Here is a 19285-nt window from a genome sequence, read left to right as displayed (position 1 = left end):
CCATGAATCTAAAAAATCTGGGACTTTCCTTCTTAGAATTCAGAGAATGGCAATTTCTTACTATGAGAATAGCCTTCTGATCAACCACCTTCACTACTAAATTCAGATTGTGTTACAACTTAAACTGGCATAAAACACTTCAATTCACATGCACACAGGATGTGATACAGAGGTGCTTACAGCATCTACTCAGTGTGTTACACTGTACTCCCTTAGAACCACGTCTAACTATTGGCGAGAACCTGAACAGAGACGGACAGATTTATTCATGAAGAATGGACTCCAGTCATACCACAAGATGAACCTGAGCTGGGAATCAACATGATTTAGAAAGATTTGAATCACATGACTAATAAGAATACAAATAATAATATCCTAAATCATAGAATGGTGGGGGTTGGAAGAGACCTTTAGAGATCATCTAGTCCAACCCCTCTGCAGAAGCAGGTCAATCCTAGATCAGGTCACATAGGAACATGTCCAGGCAGGTCTTGAAGACCTCCAAAGGAAGGAAACTCCACAACCCCTCTGGGCAGCCTGTGCCAGGGCTCCCTCACCTCAACAGTGAAATAGTTTTTTCTTATATTTAAGTGGAACTCTTTGTGTTCCAGCTTCATCCCATCACCCCTTGTCCTGTTGCTAGCTACTATAGAAAAAAGGGATGCCCCAACCTCCTGACATCCACCCTTTAGATATTTATAAATGTTAATAAGATCTCCCCTCAATCTCCTCTTCTCCAGACTAAACAGCCCCAGTTCCCGCAGCCTTTCCTCACATGAAAGATGTTCCAGTCCCCTGATCATCTTGACGGCCCTGGACTGGCCTCTCTCCAGAAGTTCTCTGTCCCTCTTGAGCTGAGGAGCCCAGAACTGGACACAATACTCCAGATGAGGCCTCACCAGGGCAGAGCAGAGGGGGAGAAGAACCTCCCTTGACCTGCTGGCCACACTCTTCTTGATGCATCCCGGGATGCCATTGGCAAAAGGCAGAAACATCAGTAAAAATGACGTATTTATAATAAGATTTTAACTCTGCCTATCAGGTGACTGTTCCTTAAATGGCTTTTGATCCATTACTCATTGTTTTGCTCAAACTGACATGCATACTTATTTAAACAGGAACTCACTGACACATTAGCTTCTGCTTATTAAGATAAGAAACAGCTTAACATTACTTCTTTTGGGAAATTGATTATTACAATTGGTTGTGAACTTTGCTTCAGACTGCCTCCAAATTTTGCTCCTTCAACTTCTCAGCCACATATCCCACAAGCAAGATGGCCCTGCAACTGTAGCCATGACTGCTGCGAGGACTTCAACTAGTATAAAAACTGTGGTTTAGCCTGCCTGTGTTTAGAGTTAATACAGTTGTTCAAACACTGTTTTCCACATTATTAAGGCTTCTTCAAAGTCAATTAGGTTGCTGATAGAATAGATCCACATGCATAGATAAAATATAGATCAGACAGAAACATTTAAGAAGTTGCAAATTTCCATTTATTCCTCCAGCAAAGTCTGTTTTCTTCATGCTTCCCTAAGAAATTCATCATTTACAACATGATCTAGAAGTCACATTAGATAGTTAATTATTAATACTGAGTTCTTTGCAGAGGAAGTCTCAGTGGGCTAAAAAACTATCCCCTCAAACCAACCAACTAAACAAAAAAAAAACCTGCCAAAAAACCCCCAAAAACTCACACCATCCAAAAAACCTCAGTCTCAAAGCATCCATCAGAGTGAGTCAATCCGTCACTGTCCAGCAATAGTCTATGACTGACAGAGTATTGCATTTGTACACAAAGATTTTGAAGCTCCAGAAGATACAAACCAGTAATTATATCAAGCACTGTACACTAGAAAAACCATCCCAGCTGTTTTTCCAAGCAATGTGATTGCATTGCTGAAGAGATTACATCTCTTATTTTGTACAATAATTGAGCTCAGCAATGAAAGAAAAACTTAGGAGATGGGGGAGTGGGGAATGAGTCATGAGGAACTGGAATCCTGACCTTTTCTTAAATTTGTTAGAGTCATTTTGCAGCTGTAAACACTAATATATCTGCACTGAAAACTGGAACCTAGTCTAGATAATATGATTTGCTGCAGTAGAGTCAACCATCTTTTCCACTCTCATTCAAGCTCAGTAAACACAAGGACCATGGCTATACAGCCCACTCAATGCAGCACACGGTGCAACAGGAGTGGATATTCGTCATCCTTGTGAAACATACTTGGGAAATGAACAAATAAGCAGAATATAATAAGGTCAAAATATTGCAGATTTGGATAACTAACTCCTTACATCCCCACACATAAGCGTTTTCTCCACCAAATGCTACATTTCTGTTTTTGCCAACAGAATTGGCACAATTGCCAAAGTGAAGACTGATTAAAAAATAAAAGCATAGATTTCCTAGATCTCTGTTCGATGAAGCTGCTCTAACTTACATCATAAGAAAATAAAAGTAATACAAAGAAGGTTTAAGTCATCTTTTCTCCATTTTTTTTCTATTTCTTACCCATTTATTTAAGGGGAATATAATAGCAGAGAATCCAGAGTATTTGCAGTTTAATGAATATATCTATTAACGACTGCTCTATTTTCTCAGCAGCTCAGAGCTGAAAGGTCCTGGTATAATTTGTTTTCCAAACACTGTTCAATAAGATACTGGAAAAATTAAAGGGAAATGAAATAAGTGTATTTCCCATTCACTTCTTTTAAACTGCAAAAATACAAGCCAAATGATCATAATCAACCATTCTAATAGAGTTTCACAAATACTGACCAAATATTTGTTACAGCAATTTCTGCCCATGTCATTTGCCAGCTGGAATGACTTTTAAAATAGGAGTATCTTTTGCCATCAGTTATTGCTGCCCAAAGAGCAGAAAAACATTGTAAAGCTGCTTTACTTTGATGAAATTCAGTGGTATCCAGAGTTAATATCTCTCAATCAAACAATTATTGCAATTTCTGAAGAACAAATTGCACAGATTATGTCAAAGGGTATTTGAAAGGCAAAACTGGGGCAATGGTTGGTTGATCCAGCCAGCACATCAACACGTCCAGAGAGCTTACAGTAGAACCTGTGCTCAGTAGTACCATCTTCATATGGCAAGTACTTTAATATTTAACAAGTATGTGTTTACTTTGGAGAATTCCACCTTTTCCCATTCCTGTAAACCCCATACCTTTGCAAAACAGCACTTTACAAAATGGCAAAATTATTTCTCTACCATTACTGCTTTTATTAAACAGTGGACAACATTGCTTCTGGCATTTAATGATCAAATCATCTTCTCTAGTAAAAGCAGATAGTGACTAAGAGTTCAGTAGCAGTATTGAATCCAACCTTACCAGCTCACAGTTCCTACCACAGACAGGAATGAGCATGTTCATGACAGACTGCACAAGGTTCCACAATCATGTCACATTACTACAATCAAAAAAACCCTCAGAATAAAATGAAAAAGTCATTACTCTAAGCAATAAAGCAGAACTGCAGTGTAGACAATATTCATTAAGATCAATCCAGAGAATGATTCTGCATCCTCTTTGGAAGACAGAAAGATTAGATTTCATCTGTTGTATGCCATGCACCTATGTAACCATTCCTGCTTATTCAAGAAAGTGTAAAAGAATAACATTCTTAGAGCCTTTACAAATTATTAGACAACTGGGACAAAACAACAAGTTCCTACCTGGACTTCTTTTAGGCTTGGATTTAAATATACTATCAAGAGGAAAATTAAAAATAATACAGATTTTTCCTGGATGGAGAGACTACAGGTGGGAATTATGCAGTCTGCATTTGTGTACTTCCATACCTGTTATTTAAAAATATTTATTTTGGAACAGTAAAAATATTTAGAATATACAAAAGCAAGTCAGAATTATTTTATCCTATAATCTTAAAAGGCAAAAACATATGGATAGCACCCTTTATTCTGAACTGCCATTTGTTTTCTGCTCACATGGGAACACAAACAACTTCACCAAGACTTTTAGAAAATTATCAAAGAACAACACACTAAAATTATACAACTTTTGACTACAAGTGTTTCTGGCAGACAGGTGAGCACACAGCACTGACAATGTCTTCTTGCATTAAGACAAGTATGTTTCCACTACACAGAGAAAGGTTTATGTAACAATTATATCATCCTGCACAAATAAGCCTGCAGCAGCAATGGGACTCTTTCTAAGAGGTTGGATAAGTTTTTCATTCCTCATTTCCAACAGTAAAACTTTCTATTTTGGTTTGAGAGCATTAATTGTTGCAGGTACATTATGATGGACTACAGAGAAGCATGGCACTTGCCAGTAACAGTTGACAGTTAGCAGCAACTCAGGCTGACTTGAGTGTTGCCTTCTGGGATTTCCATAATGTTTTTTTCCAATTCTGTAGGGGGGGAAAAAAAAAGTTATAAAATCAATTCACAAGAAATCATACCATCCAATATTAAGGGTAACAAAAGCTGAATGCCACTCCAGTCACTCCTACATGCTAGAACTCAGGTAGATGCTTACAATAATATACTTGCAGTTGCTTGAAACAGGCTTTAATGCTTGAAAAACCTCTCTAATCCTTCAGATTCTAGAGGAAAATACAAAAAGCAAAACTTAACATACTGATGAAGTTTCCTGCCCCAATTTGGGCCATGCAGTGAGCAGTTTTCTCCATCTCCTTTATCATGGACTGTTCGAAGGCCACAGAAGCAACTCGGGAAAAGAATTCTTTGACATTTTCCCCTAGGATACAGGACAGAAATTATGTGGTTTTACAACTGCATGTCACACACAATCAAACATAACAAGCATATCTGTGAATATCAAACATAACAAGCACACTGCTCAATACTGGGACAGAGTAGGCCTATCCAACAATCTGTCCTCTTTTCTGATCACTGTAGAGAGAATTCTCATTTTCTTACTCTGGAATACTGTATCCTGTACTGAATCTTATTTTAAGTCATCAACAGAGAGAATTGAGTTTGTGGTATAATCTTTTCTCATTGCTAATGCTGAGTAGCAGTGCACAATGTGTATTATGTAACTACTTATGAATTAAACATGTTTAGATATTGCACAGCAGCTCAAGTACTCATTTCTGTAAACATGACAGTGCAAGCACACACACAAATACTCAAATAAAACCAACCATTAATAAACCCAAAGATTCCAGTATCAACAAAATGCAAGAACAACAACAAAAATCTGCATGGGAATGGGAGGAAAAGGAACTTCAGCTTCTTCCCACCTTAACATAAGCCTTTGTGGCTATGCTGTTTTCAGATTCTTTGCAGCACCTTACCTGTTTTGGCTGAAACTGACCAGTATTCTGCCCGCATCTCATTGGCAATGCGGATGGCATCTACCTCTGTCCTTTCACACACAGCATCTGACTGAGTAAATGACATGGAATAACTTTAACATAAGTGGGCATGGGCTAGTAATAACAGAGGTATTGCTAGTGCCTATACAGTGATGCTTCCAGTTTTCAGCTTTCTGGCCTTCCCTAAGAATTTGTGCCATCAGACATGACTCAAGAGCATTTAAGTACTTAGTACTGCTTTAAAATAGAAGACTCATCTCAGATACTTTTTTCTACTCCATCTATTTTCACTATGTTGTAACAGCACATAGTTGGGGTTTTTTTTACTCTTTTTAATCTCCTCTTAGAACTGACATTTCTTGCCCCTTCCATGGATTTTCTTCTCTTGTACTTCATTTTTTATCTTCTTCCCCTCTCATTTGTTCTCTGTAGTAAATCATATCAGTATGTTCCTATTTGCTTTTCATGTCTCTGCACAATTGGGAAGAATATTAAAAAAAATCTAGAAAGGATCATGTGACATTGCAATGAGAAGAGTGAATTCCATTGGGAAGATAATGACTTAATACTGAAGTAATACTTAGAACTCATAATCCCTTGCTTTGTTCTGTTTCCTTTTCAGTTGAAAGTGCTATCATTCTAAAAATAGAAACTAACCTACAGCAAGTAATTCTAGCTTAGACAAGACTTCAGATCTGCATCCTCAGAGGACTAGCACATTTAGCTTTTACTGCAACTCAGAAAAAAACAGAATAAGCAACGCAAAGCACCAGAAAAAAAAGTCAGACACACAATTTTCTAGAACTTATTTTCAGTGAAGGGTAAGAAACAAACCATGTAAGTGATACTGTGGCAGCTGAGAGAGTGTGGGAAATTTACAAAACCCGTAAAACCAACCAAGCAGCAGAGGTAGGAAGCTTATTTTGAATTCTTAAGAATTAAGTATTGATAGCTAGAGAAAGACAAGACTCAGAATACTGTAGGGTAAATGTATGATATCCTGTTCTGCAAATTATATCACATTCAATTAAGTAAGAATTCTTCTCTGTCCCTGAATAATCAATATGCTGTCCCCAAAAATCCCAACAAAACCTTCAAGATCACTAGATACACTGTTCTTTTCCACACACAATTTTACTCTGCTTTTTGAAGTGCATGATGTTTTTCAAGCACATGCAAACAAGGATGGGACATAGGGAAATGTCATTTAACTACCCACTTTTTTTCAGAAAGCATCTTAAATTGATTCCAAGTGTGCTATTTATTTAACTGTGAATTACTTTCTCTTTAGGTTTTTCCCTCAATGTCTTTATCTCAAGAACAGTGTGCAAAAAGTCACTTGAGGAACTAGTGAAAATCTGATTTCCTTATCTGCATTCAGTTTACTTACGACTAAATCTTTTTTTGTTCCAACTAGAAAGATGAAGCTGGAATCTGGCTCATTTTCCCTCAATGCATCTTCTAGCCACTGTCTGAAATACAAAAGAGAAAGGAGAGAAACAGTCAGAGAGACTGAGTAATACAGGAGAAACTGACAGATAATAGGGGTTATAAGAAAACGAACTTTTGTGAATGTATCAAAAGCCTTTTTTCTGAACAGGAGGAGACCAGGAGGTATTCCAACTCCTTTGAATGCATGCCTTCCACTAATGAAAACTTCCATCGTGCCCACTGTAGAGTGCAAATTCAGCAATGATTTTGGCACCCAGAGAGGGTATTTATCAGTGTAAGGGAGGGGGAAAGTTTTAATCAAGATCACGAATAAGAAAACAAGAAGCAGAGGAAAAGATATGAAAGCAGATCAGATACAAGTAGGAATAAAGAAGAGTGAAATAATCTATTCAGAATTATAAAACAGCTCCCTAGGAAGGCTGGAAGATTGTCTCAGAAGCTTTTATATTTTTGTTCCTCTGGCAATCAAGTTCCTCTTGAGTCATTCAACACAAGTCAAGGAGGGAAAGGAATGTGTGCGTGTGTGGGAAATCAGGTTCATAGGCTTCAATTATTTTCAGCCAAGCAGCGACACTAATATATATATTATTTTACAAAGTCCTATGTAAATGAGCTAAGTACCATGGCAATAGTCTAAGGAAATAAGTCTAAAACACATTCAAATACTAGAGAGTACAGGTTGTGAAGAAACATGTACCTGCATTACAGTCACAACAGTACGTTAGAAATGTATAAGCTCTGAGCTGGTGACAGTGTGGATCATAGATTCATGTAGGTTTTTGCAGCCTGCACTAAAAGCAGAACAAGTTCACTCATAATAATTAGCATGCTGTTGTAACCAAGCCATTACAAGTATCTGAACAAGTAAGATTAGCTATATCTACATATACTTTGAATTTCTAATGTTATCTCCTCTTTCTGACAGCCTATCTCCCAAAAGAATCCCTACAGAAGATAGAGAAAGGAAATCATTTCAGGCCAGCAGTACACCTAGAAAATGAGAGGCTCAAGACGTTATGCATGAGATGCATCTCATCAATTTCACCACTTACATCAGTTGCCAGCCTGTTACAATGCAAACACAAGAAAAAAAAGGATGCTTTAGGGGTGCACTTCATCTGTTTCTGCATGTCCAGTTTTGGAAGGATCAAGCTCTTACTGAAGTGCCTTTTTCTCTCCATGACAATAAAGGAAGTCAAAGGTAAGTAGTTAAAATTCATGCTCTGCATTTTCTTCAGAAAAATCCCATCCTATATAACCCAAACAAGTGACTGTTACTCTTAATTTTTCAGTTCAAAGAAAATATACTCATTATCCAGTAAGTTCTTAACAACTACAGGCTACACAAGTCAATTAAACCTGCTCTAAAAACTTTAAAGGCTAAGTAAAAATACAGAAACTTACTTGGTGTGATCCAAAGTCTGGATATCAGCCAGATCAAACACTGTTATTATAACTGCAATAAAAGACAAGAACAGAACAAAAGTAATTCAGTTAGAAAGTGCATCAGAAGTCTCTCCAACTCATCTTGTTAAATAGAAAAAATGTTTAAAGTGCCAGAGCAGATTTAACACAAAGGAGATGGAAGACTATCCATTTGTTTATTCCTCTTCCTTCTCTAGCAGCCAGCAGGACTCAAGTCTTCAACCTGTAGTTTGCAGTCTTAGTCTATAACCTGCAGTCTTCAACCTTAGTCTTTACTTGTAGTCAGCACTCTATAGTGCTATTACTTCTTTTATTTAGGGATCACTTTAATTCCTGAAGAATTCATCTCTTACCAAAGAAAATGCCAGGAGCATCCACTTGTGACTTCAGCAGTAATTTTACCCAAACTCAAATTCTTTTCCCCATAGACACAAGTGTCAATTTTGCTCACTGCATCATCAGAACATTCAGACCTTGCAGGTGTGACAACATATGAATTTGAGCTATTTAATCCCTTTTTCTCTCCAATAACAGGCAATCCATTCCACCACACTGTGTCTACAGGTACCTTCACAAAGAGCACATATGCATATATGTTTCCATATAAAGTACAAACTCCTGTCACAGGCAGGATCAAATTAATATTGTTCTCACCCTCTGCTCCTCGGTAGTAAGCAGATGCAATGCACTTGAACTTTTCCTGACCTGCTGTGTCCCATCTGTGCAATGGGGGAAAAAAATAAATTTCAAGTTAATGAAACCCAGTGTAACCTGAGTAAACATGCTAATGAAGGAGCAGACTGGTACAGTTGGAGAAAAATGTGATACCAGTGAAGTGTTACCACCTGGAACATGTTATTCATTAACTACTGAGAGAAATACAGTAAAGCTCTATTATTTAATGAAAACATTTGAACTCTGTTGGGGTTTTTTGTTCATTGTGGTTGTGTTTGCTAGTTTTTAAATACTGGTCCTTTTGGAGACCTAATGAAACATTTATGTTCTGTATGGTAATGCCCTTTCCTTAAAACGTTTTTTGTTCACCCGTACAATTTGCATGTGTTTCTAGGGACATCTAATTTCAAAAATTTTCTATGCTAATACTACCCAAATCATATATCAGCCCTTATTAGAATCTTGCAACTACTAGATATTATATGTGTTCATATACTACAAATTTAGAGACCTACAGCTCAAGTGCAGTAGGCACTAATGGCAGCAAAAGAAAAATCAAGAAAGTGCTGCTTATAAATGAAAATAAGCAGAGCTCTCAACTACTGCCATCACTACAGAGGTAGCCTAGTACTGCCAGTTACAGACACTTGCAAGTTTATCTTGTATGGAAATCTCTTAGCAAGAGGGGGCACTAGTGCTTATCATACAGAATATTCTACGCAGCCACTGAAGATTCTCAGAGTAATGCAACCCGACATACAGTAGCCCATTGCTTCAGTTGGCAAAATGCATCAGTCTAGATTATTAGAGGGACTCAAGTTCCAAAAAGTTCCTGCCTGCTAGGATTTTAAAAACACAATGGCACTGAAATCAGTGGGAAATGGGCTTCTAATTAATTTTCAGTAAATCACACTACCCATCTATTTACATCAATGATATCTCAGACATTTTATGTTCCTAAGTGAAAAGACTTGTAAGATTCATACACTAAAATATTTCATGCAGAACATCTTATTTCTACTATAGGTCAGAGTCCAGTGTAGATGACTCAGTAATACCCTAGAACAATATTGCTAACCACTGGAAATACCAAAGGACATCTTTCAACAGAATCAAAACAGGTAAGGGAAGGCCAGGATTCCCAGTAGTTTGACGAAGCTGAAAATCAAAGATTTTAGTGTTTCCTTCTAATAAAAACGATCCAGTCTTTCTGATTTGGGGAAATTCAGTTAGTCCCTAATTAAAGGATGCTAAAAATTACTGGACACCTTACCATTAATTTCAATAGCTGCAGGAATAAAACTCTCAGTAAAGCCAAGGTCAGTGTTTATTGTGTCTACTAAATAGAAATGACAGAATTACACTTTTAAAAGCAACATGAGGAAAAAAGGTAAAATCCCACTGAGTTCCAAGATGAATTATCATTGATAAGCTTATAACATTTTTTGATATGAAAATCCAAGAGAGTAAAATTTTTACTAAAACTGCAAGTCCAGGTACAGAATCTGTTTTTAGATCACAGTATTCTTTGTGCAATTTTTTTATATTTTAAAATCTTTATTCCATTAGAGCCTGTAGCAATTCAAGCTCTGCTGAGATTGTACTCCATGCAATGCTTAACCATTCTGTTTCAACTTACATCTGGAGATTATATGGTATTCCAATTATTTCAAAACGTTCAATTTCAAAATCCACTCCAATGGTTGCCTTGTAGTCTCGATCAAAGTTATCCTTACAAAATCTGAGGAAAAAACATACTAGTGACAGCCAGCTGCAAATAACTGCCAAAGTTAGAAGATCTAGGCTGAATTATGAAGAAAATAATTAACTAACTGTGGAATAGCTACATATTGCAGAAGTATATATAAAAACACCAAGAAACTAATTTTAAAAATGGATATACTGGATAGCAAACTAGAAAGCACACACTTCTGGCAAACTGTCAGGATGAGACTAGCAACACAATAAAATATCTTTGGACTGCCAAGAAAGATGCAGTATCTTACAGTTCTAGTTACAAGAGAATACATTTTGGGTCATAAATAATGATCCAAATCATTAACTGATGGGATCAAAAACTTACCATACCTATTTAAGAACATGGAAGAAATAATAATAATCAAATACAAGCATAGACAGGAATACAGTGATTTGTTCACTGAACTTAGATGCAAAAAGTGTAAGACCTGGTTTTAACACCCAGTAAAGCATCCAATAACTATTCTTTTAGCCATTCTGGATTTTATCTGTCCTTTGATTGTGTATCCTGTAGAATGGATTTCTTAAGGAAATACTGTGTCATATTTGACTGGATAAAAATAGTTCAGAATATAACATATACTGATCAAATCACCATAGTGTGACTTCCTATGTTGGTATATCAACTCTGTCTCATACTGGAGACATTGCTTTGTTTTTTATTTTAAAACAAAACCATGGTTCCAAACAGAATCATGAAGTACCTCACCCTAAATGGACAAGAATGGAAACATTGCATTTATTTGAGAAATGGCAGAATCAAACCATCTGCTCAGATACACCATACCTGTTGATAAGGCTGGTTTTGCCAACATACAGGTCTCCTAGCACAACCACTTTGGATATTTTCAACCTGTTACAAATATTTGAAAACATTACATGTTTTTATGTAGTAATTTCAATGTTTTATCTCTAAAAATTCTGAATTAGATCCTTAAATTGCAAGTGATGAGCAAATGTAATTCCAGTTTACCTAAATGTCACTATGCTGCAGGATCAGAGTCTTAAATGGTAAGAAAGTCACCAAAAAGCCTAAACTCCTGTGGAGTTGCAGTAGTCCCTGTCTTACTCATTTTTTTTCTTAAATATAATCCAGTAGGACATAAATTCTATTCTAACATCCCTTTTACTACAAGCATATACATTTGGCAGTTTGCATTTAAGACCACATTAAGTTTCATTAAAATTAATCACAAGTTTCTTATTGAGTTTAATATTACAAATCAAGTCCTAATTGCAGAAGATAACAAAATAACACACTGCAAAATTTGTTTCTGGAAAAAAATCCCCATAGTTAGAGCCAATACATTTTCTGACTATCTGGAATAATATTAATCTGAAGCTGGCTTCATGCAAATAATCCTCTTTGCTCTGGGCCTTCCCACAGAATACAACAGATGGGCTTTAGGTGACTCAGTCTGCATTCTTAAAATTGAAATGTAGCATACCTTTCAGGAGATACAGGTGGATAAGTGAATGTAAGTGTATTTGTTGACCTAAACTTGGATTGACATCACTTGTGCACATGCTACAAAACTGGCTTTAGAGGTTTAACGTTCTTTTGTATCAAGCAATGGCTTTTTAAACAAAGGAATTAATCTCCTATTGAATACTACTTCTGGTTATATCAGGCTTCTGTGTGATGCTGATTCCAAGTTATCTATTCTAAATAGTCCAAATCTTCACTGTTAAGCTGCATGACTAATATTTCCGAAAAAATTAAGCATTTTGTGTGCCAATCAACTCGAACCAGGTGGCCACAAGCCCTTAAGCTGCTGAAATGTCTCTGCCTGACTACTTATCACTGATAAAATACTGACTGAAATAAACAACCTTAAGGGAAGCAAGAAAGTAAGGGATGGCTTAGAGGTGTGTGTTCCCTTAATTCACACTGGGAGGAAAAAACCCTGCTGCCCAGAGGAGTTGTGGAGCCTCCTTCCTTGGAGGTCTTCAAGACGCGCCTGGACATGTTCCTATGCAACCTGATCTAGGTGAACCTTCTTCTGCAGGGGGGTTGGACTAGATGATCTCTAAAGGTCCCTTCCAACCCCTACCATTCTATGATCCTATGATTAGACAATGTAACACACCGATGAAATACCAAGACAGTTTTAAACACAATCATTAGCTACTGAATTTCTCAGAATACCTTTCCAAATAACAAAGAAGTTTTCCATTAATTTAGGAAAATGGAAAAAGAAGATAATGGTTATTCCTGTCAAGCTTTACAACTATTGTACAAAACAGTCAGTTGTTTGTTTCTCCTACTCCATCCCACCAAAGAAAAAAATATCATCTCTAGAGAGCAGTGACAGGAAAATGGTTTCATTTTTTTTCACAAAGGCAAAATGTAAAGCTTTTTTACCTATGCTCCACTACCACAATAAATGTTAAATCAGAGACCTGATTCACTCTGGAAATAAAAAAAAACAAATAGACCTTGGTTATGGAGGGACAAAAAGCCTCAATTCACTAAGGCTTGTCTTGCTAGCAAAACTGTCCAGATATTTGTAACAAATTTATGTGGAACTAGGATAGCAACTGTGCTTCTAAAAAGCAATAAACTCTCTAATGTCTCTCAGGAACACATATTTTTACTTCTTTTTTTTTTAGCAAGATTCTCTAGCAAAATGAATAGAAATTTGCATTTAAAGATGGATATCATGACAAGTCTCACAGTAATCAACAACTCTAACTCTAGATTTGAAAGAGCTGTGAGTGAATTGTCAGTATTGTAGAAGCTCCAGTTTATGAAAGATCTTTCATGCTGGAGCACAGCAGCATTTATCAATAAAACATACAGATATTCATTGTAACTGAATAGTGATAATTTCTAACACAATTTAGCTTTCTTGCCTTGCTTCAGGAATTAAATCAGTACTAGTAACAGTTCTAGGAGAGAAATGATGGGGAAAAAAACACCTTAAGTATTATCACTGGGCATAAAACAGTTTAAATCATAGAATAGTAGGGTTGGAAGGGACCTTTAGAGATCATCTAGTCCAACCTCCCTGCAGAAGCAGGTTCACCTAGATCGGGTCACATAGGAACATGTCCAGGTAGGTCTTGAAGACCTCCAAGGAAGAAGACTCCACAACCCCTCTGGGCAGCCTGGGCCAAGGCTGATAACACAACACCACCACTGATAACGCAGAGATGTTTTTGTTCTTGCTGAACAGTGCTTACAAAGAGTCAAGGCCTTTTCTGCTCTTCACTCTGCACCACAAGCAAGGAGGCTAGGGATACACAAGATGTGAGGGGATACAGATAGGACAGTTGACCCCAACTGACCCAGGGGATACCCCAAACCATGTGACATCATGGTCAGCATATAAAGGTGGGGGAAGGAGGAAAGCAGGGGACATTCAGAGTGATGGTGTTTGTCTACCCAAGTAACTATTACACATGATGGAGCCCTGTTTCCCTGCCAATGGAAAGTGGTAAATTAGTTCCTTGTTTTGCTTCGCTTGTGCACAAAGCTTTTGCTTTACCTGCTAAACTGTCATTAATTCAAGAATTTTCTCACTTTTCTCCTTCTGATTCTCTCCTCCATCCCACTGTGGTGAGTGAGTGAGCAGCTGAGTGGTGTTTAGGTCCCAGCTGGAGTTAAACCATGACACACATGCACAGGTTTAGTTACCTTGAAACACACTGGACTGAGGAAGATGAAGAATGAGGGAAGAAAAGCCTATGAAGGAAGTGGACTATAAAGAGCTTAAACTTTCTTCATTGTGTACTTGGTTTATTACAAACTTACCCAACTGTGCCAGTGCGCTGCTGACAAGCAGCCCTGACCTCTGCATGGAAGTGCTCTTTGAACTGCAGACAGGCCTCAGGTGTGTACCACTGAAATGGGATAAACTGTGTTATGGCTGCTTTGCAAGAAGACAAATCAGCAAGGAAAAAAAATAGATTATTAATTCAAAGAATTTATGAAGCACACGGATACTCTGGCATAAGAATTGGGATAGCTTGAGTTAGAAGGTAGTAAAGCCATCTCACAATCATGTTCCTAAAAACTCCTTTGGCCAGGAACATTATTTGACCACCTTTTTAAGTGTCAGCATTTGAGCTCTAGCTGAACTTTCAGAGTTAAATACATTTGCTCATCGTTCTGTACAATAGAAAGCACCTTAAACTATCCCAGTAATCCAAGACATGAGACACATACAAAACAGAGCATACCACCAGCAAGTCACTACTACTATGAAATCTTTCAGATTTGTGTGAAGCACTGTTTTTATTACTAGTTTTTAATTAGGCATTAGTTAAAAATGATGAAAATCTATTTTACCTTATATTTGCTCAAAATAACTGTGAGAGGTTTTATAAAATTGAAAGCAAAATATGTGGATGAGATCAAGCATACAAAACCCCACTAACTCCCTTAAAAGGACCTTTTGAACAACTGAAAAAAAACCAGAGTGGCAATTCCTTGTCCTTCCCTGTCTTTAACTCTCCTATTATACTTCAAATACAAAATTCTTCAGGGACATCAACAATCTTTCCTGTCTATGCTTCTACAGTGCCTATTACATTTGATCTTCTGCCTAAGGTTCCTATCTCATACAAACAGCAAATTAAAATTGCCTCAAATTCTTCAACTAAAACCTCCATATAGATCTAATTAGACTTTTTGCATATTTAGCATCATCCATGGTTCTTTATTTTCCCCTCGCTGTAGGAGCTCTGTAAGCATGTAATTCTTAACGGCTGTTTGAAATAACAAGAGAGATATTATAAGATTGCACTTTTGTGGCAAGAGTCACTTTCTGTAAAGGTTAAAAGAAGAAACGAGAATTATTATTGCAGACATGAGCATTGAATGGGAACATGAGGTCACATTCATCTTTGAGAGAAATTCTTAAAGAATTTGTCATTTTAGCAAAGACAACTGTACCTTAAACAAAACCACTATTAGCAGAAGGAAAAGAGAGCTTATTGTTGCAGGCACTACATATTGTGACCAGAGGGATAAGTGCTTACCTTGGGAAATTGGGATATTATCCTGTCTCTACTCACTGGGGGAACTAAATGCATTAGGTTGGACTTCATCCTCCAAATCAATCAAATTCTACCAGACAGGAAATAAGAGAAACGCAGGATTCAGGAATTGTCTCAATACTGGGAAAACCTGACAAAAACCCCAAGCAGTTCTTACAGACTCATCTTTTTATTATTATTGTTCCTTTTGATACAAGTGGCAGTTCTTTGACTTCATTTGTGTTAAAGAAAACCAGTTTCTTAGGTAGAACAGACTACCTCAGTGCACAGAGCTGTAGTAACAAACAGGGGCTTTCTAAAACTACAAGGCATCAACTCTAATTCTGTGGGAGGGCAGAGAATTCAGCATAAGCTCTTGCAGGTAGCCCTCAAAGCATTCACACCATTTCATTTTAAAATCTTGCTCATCTTGGTTTGAAATGTCTCTGCACTAAGCATATTGATAAATGTTAAGGGATATCAGCTTTCAATTGGTCAGAAAAAGAAAGGATGAAAGATGAAGCTGCCACATTTCTTGTCACAACATGAAGTCTTCAGCCAAGATCAGCTCAGAAAAAAAATGAAATCAGGAGTCTGACTTGGAAATGAATAGCATTGTCATGAAAATCACAAATGCATTTAGCTATCCCACTTGAGACATATCAATTTGGTTATGCAATGAAACCTCGTGGGTTGTTGGAGGAGGGGACCCTTAATAGTGTACCAATTTCGAAAGAATGTTTCTAATAAGAACATTCATCATGTAGCAAAGTGTAAGGAAGGACTCACCGTGCAGCAGCTGATGCAGCAGGATCCCAGCCACACACAAACAGCTCAGCCTGCTGCTGTGTGGCCATAGCAACAGGCTTGCAACAGTTCCCTTCCTCCCCTTCCCTTACAGATTGGGAAGGCGGAGTTGGAGTAATTTAAGTACACATGGAGCCCTACTTTTAAAAGGATAAGGTGGTTTTAGTGGCCATATATATTCCTTTGATTAGAAACTGCTCCTTAATAAACCGATGGTCAACTAATCCTGTAGAAATAGTTCCACTTTCTTCAAAGATAGTTGCATATGTGGATACAAAGCAAGATATAACACAGCAGACAAGGAACTAATCCAGCAGGGAACTGTCACAAGGTAACATTAGGCATACTAGCAATTATAAAGAAACTCCTGAGGGATTTTTTTCAGAATTCCAGCTTTATTTCATCTCAGCTTGAGAGTCAGGATGCCACTAATAAAACATTTTAAGTTGTAGAAATGTCTTTCTAGTTATTAGTAGTCTTGCTGTCTTTAGCATTCAGTGTGTTAGAAAAGGAATTAAACACCAAAACCACACAGCTCTGTCATATTATTTAAGTACTGTTAACAACTCCTTAGTTTAGACAGCATTTAGTATGCTAGACTAGAGCCTAGGATGCTAAAACATTTTGCTGTTTATTTCATTATAGAATTTAAATTTCCAAATTTCAGGACAAAAGAAATGTCTTACATTCCTAAAGTCATATTTTGATAATTCTGGTACAGGCTTAGACCTCTTAACATCCTCTTAACATGTGTCTCCTATTCCAGTAGCAGACTCAAAATGTTAAAGGGCAAATCAATGTAGACAAGTAATTTTAAACGACAAGTGAGTTTACAACAACAAAAAAAAATACAGTTGTGTTTTACAAACCCTCACTAAGAACAATGCTGAACAAATTTTCTAGTCCATTACTCAGAATTAATGGGGTTTTTTTCTTTTTTATGAGGAATTGCATTTACTTCAGGCACTCATGTGATCTCAACCATATTGAAACACCCACTTTTCCCCAAAGAATTCAGATCTGCAGTTGACAAGTTATTCACCAAAGAAGGTATTGCTACATTTATTTATTACCCTGTGCATAGCTCTACTTATCAGGCTACTTGTGACTTTATAAACTAGAGAGATATAGACCTTTTTTGTAGTTAGCTCCTGCCTTTTTGTCAAATTTGAATAATCTTATGGCAGTGTTAATGTCATCTCTCTGGAAACAAAAACAGCCAGCCAGTAAGTTTCAAGCACTAACTTGCCTTGTCTACGTTCTCCTAGTTCTAGTTCAATACATCCTGAGCACATAAAAATCTGTCATGTGTACACAGGCTGACTCACTGCCTGTCTCCTAGAGCACAAACTAAGCTACAGAACAAAAAAAATCAATTCAAGGGTGTCAGTGAATCCAAAGGAGAGACCAAGGCAACCAAACAGAAACATTTGGAAACTGAGAGGCCATCTTCCCTTACATTTACTGTACTTAATCTAAATCTCACATACATATACACATACTCCAATTGACCAAATCAACAAATTAGGGACAGTATTAGAGGCAACCAATCGATGATTTAATAAATACAAAGCTTCTAAAAAAACTGATAATGATTCATACTGATATAACGATTTTTCTTCTCTTACACAACTAAAGGGGATTCAATCACCAGGGAGGATTGAGTATATAATGTCTCCAAGGCATCACAACCCGCCTTAGATCAACACTGCAGAACAGCAGCACCAGTAGATTTCGTGCTTAGACAAAGGGTTCAAGGAAAGAGTCAAACTCAGAAGCTGTATATAAAATAAGTTAATGTCGTGACTACTAACCAATAATCAGTCTTATAAATTATGGTGGAGGTCATGACAGAACAACTCACACCAAAAAGAGGTGAGAAGAATTGACAATGGAAAACAAGAGAAGTCTCTGATCTTTGGGAACAGTTCACATTCTTCTTATAGAAAGGGTGAAACTTTACAAATACATAGTTAGTGGAAGTCTAATATAATTCAGGAAAATAATGTTTACTGTAAATAATCTGCTCTAAAACATTGCAGAAAAATGAATCCTCCCAGGAAAACTTTTTAAAGTAGTATTTTTTCTTTAATGGATTTTGAAGATCAACAAATCACAGTCTATTCATGTGTTGTACTTTAATCCAGCTGATCTGAATTACTTTGGCTTTGCAAAATCCAGTTTAAGAACTTCGATTATTATGATTGTTACTCAAACATAATCAAAACCATCTCAACAATGTGTCTATTTACACCGAGAACTAACATTTTTATAGCACAAGCTGTCTGGAATTGGATTTTCCTAATGCCAGATCACATCTGACAATCCAGAGCACCCTTAAGTTGTGCTCACGACATTGCAGATACATTCTCCCTGTGTATCATCCTCCAAACAAAACTATACCTTTCAGGATACTAAAAAAGATGGCCACGTCTCAAATAGAGTTATGTGAAACTGTACCACAATAATGGAAGCCCTGCTACACATTTCAGCTTTTTTTGTGGTGATATGCTATTAGAAGACTAGGAGAGGTAACCATCCAGAGCTGCTTAACTCCCATCAACCCTAGTACCTCACGGCACTCACCTGTTACACTGTTGACATTAACTCGACCAACATTTTGTCCAGCCCGAATTTTTTTCAATTTTGTTCAACTGAAATTACTTAAAGAACAGGGGCTGAGAGGAGTCGCTCCATGCTTCATCAGAGAAGCGAGGGAAAACAACATCCACTCTACAACCCCAATGGCGGCGCTTCGCCCGTCCCCTCACACGTTCCCGCCCTGAGGGGCCGCGCCTCAGCCCTGCCGCTATTCGCCAACTACGCCATTGACGCTATTCTCTCACAGCA

The 19285-nt window shown here is 37.3% G+C and overlaps 1 protein-coding gene across 2 annotated transcripts; it reads right to left on the bottom strand.

Annotated features, from left to right (window-relative positions):
- Positions 1–1517: 1517 nt before the first annotated feature.
- On the bottom strand, positions 1518–19161 carry RAB36 (RAB36, member RAS oncogene family). Of its 2 annotated transcripts, none has more exons than XM_062009965.1 (11): positions 19022–19161; positions 15632–15719; positions 14403–14491; positions 11433–11498; positions 10527–10628; positions 8867–8931; positions 8192–8243; positions 6726–6807; positions 5315–5405; positions 4633–4752; positions 1518–4402 (listed from the first exon to the last, which is right to left on the bottom strand). In XM_062009965.1, the coding sequence occupies exons 2-11, from the start codon at positions 15698–15700 to the stop codon at positions 4338–4340; spliced, it is 801 nt and encodes a 266-aa protein (XP_061865949.1). In that variant the 5' UTR covers positions 15701–15719; positions 19022–19161; the 3' UTR covers positions 1518–4337. The 2 variants fall into 2 exon arrangements, with proteins under 2 accessions (XP_061865949.1, XP_061865950.1); XM_062009966.1 differs by lacking the exon at positions 19022–19161 and adding an exon at positions 16418–16459.
- Between the last annotated feature and the right edge of the window lie 124 nt (positions 19162–19285).

This window comes from Colius striatus, chromosome 17, assembly GCF_028858725.1.
Source record: "Colius striatus isolate bColStr4 chromosome 17, bColStr4.1.hap1, whole genome shotgun sequence".
NCBI lineage: Eukaryota > Metazoa > Chordata > Aves > Coliiformes > Coliidae > Colius > Colius striatus.
The sequence above is the reverse complement of the archived record's forward strand: the minus strand, read 5'-3'. Positions and strand labels throughout refer to the sequence as shown.